The sequence below is a fragment of the Alnus glutinosa genome, chromosome 3 (genome assembly GCF_958979055.1).
Source record: "Alnus glutinosa chromosome 3, dhAlnGlut1.1, whole genome shotgun sequence".
In the NCBI taxonomy this organism is placed as follows: Eukaryota; Viridiplantae; Streptophyta; class Magnoliopsida; order Fagales; family Betulaceae; genus Alnus; species Alnus glutinosa.
Window position 1 is genome coordinate 1,645,800 of NC_084888.1, and position 7,985 is coordinate 1,653,784.

Genomic DNA, 7,985 nt, shown 5'->3' on the forward strand with positions numbered 1-7,985 from the left:
GAAAAAAGATAAAAAATAAAAAAAATAAAAAAAAAAAAAAGGTTCTTTTTGGCCGGGACCCGAGTGTTCTAGACATTATCAGTGAGATTAATTTTAGTGCCCAGTAATTTTGTTGCCATGAAAGGCTTTGGCTATTTTTAATATAATATTCTTTTATATTATATTTTGCAATATTTCAAGACTAACTTTTCGCATTCCAAAAATATTTCTAGAGTTTTTGATGTATTGGTTAAAATACCTAATTATATATTTATATTAATATCAAAGGGAAGAAATTTCCTTCAAATTGATTTGTAAGAAATTTTTTACAATTCACATATAAGAGTGACATATATCTTTTAAGCATGTGAGAATCACATGTTTTTTTAATATACGCTATTAAAATAATATGTGATTCTCACATGTCAAGGGATACATATCACTCTTATATGTGAGTTGTAAAAAATTTCTTACAAATCGATTTGTAAAAGATTTCTATCCATATCAAAGCATGCACCACAACATACATCACGTATTCAAATTTTAGAGATTGCGGTTTATGAAAAAGATTACTTGATACCTGAATAAAGCCGCCCCAAAAGGCTTTCAAATTCGGAGGAAAAGTTGCCATATCAGCATCGTGACATATTTGTGAAATAAAAACGTTGTTTCTAGTTTTACTCTAAATGTGAGAGTGAGATGCCAAAAGTCAGTCAAAAAAATTTAACAGTTTCCAATGTATTATTTACTTGTTATAATTTTAACATGAGCCTTGATTGCTGCACTAAAGTAGCATTACACCTTTCAAATGAAACTAAGTCTCATCCTCGTGTGAGAGGGTGTTGTACATATATTGTGCGTGCCGTAATAAAAATAACATTTCCCTTTTGAGCATTACCCATTTCTCTTCTCTTATTACAGATGACAACGACAAGAACATTAAGATTATTACAAATGACAACGAAAAAAAAAAAAAAACAAAGTAGGAAACATAACCTAGAGGAGTTAAGTCTCTGGACCGACACTCACGGAGCCTGTGCTTTCTGGCTTTGCATTCTAACCTCACATTGATTTGCCAGTTCGGAAAGTGCATGGAATGACGAACCACCCATTGACAAAGCTTTCTCTGCACTCTGCTTTAGCTCCTTCACCCTTGCTCTTATCGCATTCCCTTCTTTGTCTTCCATGATCGTCCTCACCATCTTCTCTATCTCTTGTCTTCCCACCACTTTTTTCGACGGCAACACCTTCGACCGTACGGCCACGCCGAGCTCTTCCGTCAGTAACGTGGCGTTCATCTTCTGCTCCGCGTAGAGCGGCCACGCAATCATTGGCACTCCGTTGGTGATGCTCTCTAGGGTGGAGTTCCACCCACAGTGCGACAGGAACCCACCAACTGATGGGTGGCGCAGGACGTCCGCTTGCGGGGCCCACAGGGGCAGCACAAGCCCCACGTTCCTCGTTCGTGTCAAGAATCCATCGGGCAAGTAGTTCAATGGGTCATCACCTGATGCGTTCCCTGCCGTGAGAAAAGAGGCGTCCGCAGCTCTTATGCTGGGTGGGCGTACCACCCAAATGAATCTCTGCTGGCTCAGCTCCAACCCCCAGGCTATCTCGGTCGTTTGCTCGCATGAAAGGGTTCCACCGCTTCCAAACGACACGTAAATCACTGACTCGCTGGGTTGCTTGTCTAGCCAGTCAAACAACTGGCCCTTCGAAGCGGAGACCGTTCTTGTTAAAGGACCAACAGGGTAAACCGGGCTCTTAGTGACCCGACCCAAGAGACCGTCATCTCTCAGCGCAGCAAGTGTTGTGGGATGCAGATCCGCCCACGTATTCAACAAAATCCCGTCACTCATTGGGATCTCAGACCCCATTCTTACGTACTCAACATACTGCTGGTTAGTTCGGTCAAGCATCGGGTCAACCACGTCTTCAGGCCGCACCGACTTGCAACCGGGGAGTCTCAGCGACTCTACTTGGTGAACATACTCTCCTTCCACCTCTTTGTCGAGGAACGGCACATATATGGTCAAAGCAAGGAACCATGCGTTCGTAGCGACGTAAACGTACTTGAGCATATCAAGTTCATCAGCTATGGGAAAAGATTCGGTTCCAAATAGGTCGACGATAAGCAAGGTTGGCCGGGGCTTCAAGGCAGAGATTGCGGAACGAATGGCTGGCCGGGTTTCACGCATCATTACCGAGAGTTGTGTAACAATCGAAGAGTTTGCATCAACTAGGCCGGAGATGTCAACCGGTGGGAGTTGGACGATGTCGAAGAGTTTCGGGCTCATGGAGGACTGGATAACATGAGACTCTGCCGGCGACATGGGAGAAGTGACGGCGAAGATTGTGAGGGTGAAATTGTGGTGTGTCACGAGGCGTTTGCCGAGCTCCACGATGGGGATGAGGTGGCCCATCCCGGGGCTAGACAGCAGTGCTGCATGTGGCTTTGCCATATCCATGGTTGATTTCAAAAAAAAAAAAAAGAGATCCGTGGTTGATATGATCGACGAGGTACGGGGTACCTTAACATAAGGCTAAGGGGCTCACTTTGCATAGGTCTGTACTTAGGATCCGGCTTGTATGCTGTAGTTTAAACTACAGCACACATGCTGTAAAAACAGTGAACGGCTCAGATTTAACTAAATAATTGAAAGGTTCAGATATCTTCCAAAAATTTTATCCACCTCTCTTCCCTCTATCACTGCTATTCCTTCATTTTCTCCTCTGTAAAACGTCTCTCTCCTCCATCCATCATCAACGGAGCCAGCTGTGATGGTCAAGACCCAAGGAAACCCAGTGTGTACTGTCCCAAGGGCTGAACCATTATTTCCTGCTGAAGTTGAAACCACCACACCCTTCTTCACAGCACAAAATGACGCTATTGCGATTGGATTGGTTTCTAATGGCATATCATCAAATCCCATGGAGATGTTAATCACATCAACGCTGTAAAACTTCTTCAAAAGTCTGGGCCTCAGTCCAAGACTTCTTCAAAAGCTTGAAGAGCCTCTCTCTCATAGACACAATTCTTTACCTCCTTAAAACAGTCTAATCCTCTGTTATTTCACTTCCTCTCTGCAGTTTTCAGTCTTAACCCGAAATTTTGTGATTGTTAGAGTTGATGAAGGCATAAAGATTGGTTGATGAAGGCAAGAACATGGTCCATGGCCGTTAGGGTCACAAAATTTCAAACTTCTTTTTACAAAATCCCATACCCATCTGGTGGTTCTTTGCAAAATCTAATATTTTTTTACTTCATTTTCTTTGGGCTTTGCTAGTGAGGAAAATGATGGACGGAAGAAAGAGAGGTTTTACAGACGAGAAAATGAAGGAGAAGCAGTGATAGTGATAGAGGGAAGAGACGTGGACAGAATTTTTGGAAGAGATCTGAACCCTTCAATTATTTAGTTAAATCTGAACCGTTCACTGTTTTTACAGCATGTGTGCTGTAGTTTAAACTACAGCACACAAGCCGGATCCCTGTACTTAAGGCTAATTGGGGTACAGGTAGCTACTAGCTAGGTTTCTGTTTGGAGCATAAAAAAATAGGGAACTTTAATGTGCGGACCAGTTTTATTAGTTTTTGGTAAAATTCATTTTATTAAAAAATAAAATAAAATAAATAATATTTTTGATTCTAACAGCGAAGCATATCTTTTGATTCTGATTTCCGATTGTTATAAAAATCATATCTTTGGATTGTCTTGGATTAATATAAATTTAGTTACATTGAAAAAATTATTTAAAGGGCTACAATTTTATATTTAATTAAAATTTTATAATTTCAACATGTTTTACGTAAAAATTATTGTTTTGTATTATTTATATGGCAAAGTAGTATTTAGTGTTTTAAATTTGAAATTTATATAAGTTTATTAAGATGACTCTACGGTTTATATATTTTTATCAATTTACCAATATAAAACACTTCTATATGTGATTTTATTTAATTGGATATATTTTGTATACACGACTTGACAGAATTTTGGTGGTATCTGATGACTGCGATTTAGTTTTTGTCTCCACATATGATCACAATGAGACTACTCCAACTAAGCCCGTTCAATCTTTTCTTATTCCCTCGCTAATCCTTCCAGAGTTGGAACAGTTTTTGAAGGATAAATACAAATTTTAGGATCAGTTTTTGAAGGATAAATACAAATTTTATCCCGGCCTGTGAATTATACTTTATTGGGTTAAATGCAAAATTGCTCTGCATGGTTTGCAAATTTTATATTTTACCCTTTTTAATTTTACTTTTTATCGTATGTGATACTTGTGCTATGAAAAAAAAATAAAAATAGTACTTCCGTCTATTTTTTCATCTAAAACTAACATAAATTCACGTCAGCGCTACATGGCACCATTTAAAATGTAACACATGGCCACACTTTTTTCTTTTTTTTTTTTTTTTTAAAAAAAAATTTTGAGACTTTTTTTCTAAAAAAAAATTGTAGGAGTGGCTCAACCACTCCTTTTGGTCCACAAGAGGGTGGCCAGCCACCCCATTTGGTCTGGGGTGGTTCGGCCACCCCCAAAGCAAAACCCTCAATTTTTTTTGCTTCCCGTTTTGCCCTTGGGGTGGCCGATCCACCCCCATGAGCCACGAGGGTGGTTCGGCCACCCCAAGGCAAAACTCTCAAATTTTTTTGCTTCTCGTTTTGCCCTTGCGGTGACCAAACCACCCTCATGGGCCACAGGGGTGGTTCGGCCACCCCAGGACAAAACCCTCAAATTTTTTTGCTTCCCGTTTTGCACTTGAGGGTGGCCGAACCACCCCATGGGCCACGGGGTGGTTCGGCCACCCCCATGTGGCCCAAAAGGGGTGGCTCAACCACCCCAAAAATTATTATTATTATTATTATTTTTTAAAAAAAGGCTTAAAATTAAAATATATATATATATATATATATATATATATATATATATATATATATTATGGCCACGTGTCGTATTTTGAATGGTACCACGTGGCGCTGACGTGGATTTTTGCTAATTTTGGATTAAAAAATAGACGGATGTACCATTTGCATATTTTCCCATAACAGTATAACACAAGTACCACCTATGATAAAAAGTAAAATTGAATGGGCAAAAAATAAAGTTTGCAAACCAAAAGGGGCAAGTATGTATTTAACCTAACTTTATTAAATAAAACGCTCCTTAGGCTTTCAAAAGAATCATTTAGTAACGTGGTTTTCACCTTTAACGAAACGATCATTCTCTTCTCGACAAAAAATAAATCACGTAAGACCGGCTTATTAAAGTTGATGTGATTTTTAAAATAATGAATTAAAATTTAATAGTAGTTTATTTAAAATATAATGATAATTTTAACGGCTACTTCGTAAAAAAATAATCTTTATCATTACTCATATAAGGTCAGCTTATTGCTTAGGCTAATTAGGTGGTCGCATGAGGCCCGAATGGATTAAGGCTTAAAATAGCAATAGTATAATTTAGTTTTCTTAAAATAAAATAAATAAATAAATAAAAAGTGAGAAACCAATTAAATTATTGTAAAATAGTTAGTTAATGCTCTTTAATTAATGATCTAGTTATGGTAAAAAAAAGAAAAAAAATTGCAAAGAATTGAATCCCAGTATATTGAGACTTTGGAGGAAAGAAAGAGAAGAATTGAAAGTGGCAACCCAAAAGCAGCAACCAAACTGGTAATTTTGTCTGAGATAGATGTGTAGCATCTCTCTTGACTAAGTTTGTTCATTTAAAATGAAATAAATTTCATTTTGAGAAAATTAAATTTTATATACGAAGAATTATACATCGATAAAAACAAAATATGTCACTTGTTGAAACTAAATGTCTAGCAGCAAAGATGAATTATACCAAGGGTGGGCAAATTATCCGCCTACCGCCTACCGACCAATTTCGGTTCGGTAGTCGGTATAAAATTTTGTTCCGAAAGCTGGATCGGCAACCGAACCGCTTCTTATTCCGACCGATTAACCGAACCGACATAAAACGAAACGATGTCATTTTAGTAATAACGAAACGTTTGATCTTTAAAAAAAAAAAACGACGTCATTTCATTACCCATTTTAACCGAATGTTAATTGATTTAACCGACTTAACCGACCGCCTATTAACCGCTTAACCGAAATAAATTCACCGACTGTATTCCGACAAAAGTCGGTTAACCGACTTAACCGCCTACCGAACCGACGCCCACCTCTAAATTATACAGGTCGACGTTTGAAAAAAACTTAAACCAAAAAGAGAAGAATCATTTTTAAATTTTAAAAATAAAATAAAATAAAAAACTAAAAAATAATATTAATATTATTTAATCAATCTTTAAAATATATATTAAAAAAAATTGGGTAAATGTATAATAAATCTCTAAGTCGGAGTGAGATTTGAGAATGGTTCTTTACTTTTTAATTTTCAACATTAACTCCTTAACTTTTTCGCGTTTTTGAATTGGGTCGTTTTCTCATTTTTCCGTCCAATTTCGATGTCTCCGTTAGTGTCACGTGTCTATTTTCGCTACGTCACATTAAAATATATATTTTTTTAATAATTTATTTTTAATCAAATTAAAATAAAAAAAAAAAAAAAAAAAAAAAAAAAAAAAAAGAAAAGAAAAAGAAAGGATGGGGTAGCCGCCACCCCCAAGGGCCGGGGGTGGCTGCCATCCCATCTTTTTTTCTCTTTTACGTATAATAACAAGTAAGGCCCAGGAGAAACTCTTTAGGATTTGTGCCTCCCTCCCAATCCATATGCCTCCTCTAAACCATGAAAAATAGGCCACAGTTGCAATTTGGACCCATATTCTTTATGCATACAAATGGCTCTGTATGTAGTGGAAAAAAATCCCTTCAATTATGACAAATTTAGCCCCTTTATTTATTTATTTATTTTTTATTATGAAGGGTGTTTTTTTTGGTTTAAAAAAAATATTTGGATTGGACGTAAAAGTGAAAACTGTTTTTTTTGGGTATGTTGTTAATATTTTTGTTTGGAGAACGAAAAAAAGCCAAAACATTAAAAAACGGATAACAGAGTCTTTGAACTAATTTAGCTCTAAAAATTGTATCAAATTAATTATATAAGGAATAATGCTTCTTTGTTAAATGGTTTACATAATCGGATGAGAATCTTTCGTTATTAAGTTATTAGAAGAATAATATAAAATTTGAACTATTTAAGAGTAGGAGTGGGAAAAATATTCGACTACTGCCTACCGCCTCTACCAAGTTCCGGTGGTCAGTTCATCGGAATAAAAAATTTATACAGAAGCCGGTTTGGTTCGGTTAATCGGAATAGTTTTTTTTTTTGCTGTCAGCTAACCGAATCGAACACTAACCAACTTGACCGACCGCTTTTTAACCGATTCAACCGACTTATCCGATTTAACCAAAAATATCAAAATTAAAAATTGTCGAAATAAAGTCGGTGAATTAACTGACTTTGGCGGTAACCGAACCGAACACTCATAACCGAACCGATCGAACCAATACCCACCCCTATTTAAGAGAGAAGAATTGCAGGCCCACCTACTCTCACCTCCTAAACTGCTCGGGGCAAGTTGGATTGGTTGGTGAACTACAATGCCAGGCATGAAATTGGTCACGACTCACATGCTCCCAGTAAAACACATACCACATGGGAAAGGCCGAAGGGGCCCTCTACTTCTATTTTCGTTGTTAAGATGCTTATTTTGACGCACAAAAAGGCAACAAACTGCAGAAAGCGCGACGTGACATGTCGCGAGTGGATGCAGAAATGACCATACCAGAGAAAATTACTTCCAGCTTTGTATCAGTTTTCTCCACTTTCCCATCTTTATGCTTCCAAGTCTAAAGACGAGCTATTGCCGGAGAAATCCAGTCGGAGATGCTGATGACCGTAATGATGTCCAAAAACCATCCAAACTAAAGTGCATGTAAGACGAATTATCTAGTGACTGGGATTGAGCTTGAGACATGCAAAGAAAGATCATATAATGAAAAGTGGAGTGAAGTTGCTCCCATGAA

At 37.6% G+C, this 7,985-nt stretch overlaps 1 protein-coding gene across 1 annotated transcript; it reads right to left on the reverse strand.

Annotated features, from left to right (window-relative positions):
• Positions 1-839: 839 nt before the first annotated feature.
• Positions 840-3,288, reverse strand: LOC133862646 (anthocyanidin 3-O-glucosyltransferase 5-like). Its single transcript, XM_062298493.1, has one exon. The coding sequence runs from the start codon at positions 2,445-2,447 to the stop codon at positions 1,005-1,007; it is 1,443 nt and encodes a 480-aa protein (XP_062154477.1). The 5' UTR covers positions 2,448-3,288; the 3' UTR covers positions 840-1,004.
• Positions 3,289-7,985: the final 4,697 nt, after the last annotated feature.

Bases quoted from the DNA above. Each gene is read 5' to 3' on its own strand.
- LOC133862646 (XM_062298493.1), bottom strand. From the start codon at position 2,447: ATGGATATGGCAAAGCCACATGCAGCACTGCTGTCTAGCCCCGGGATG.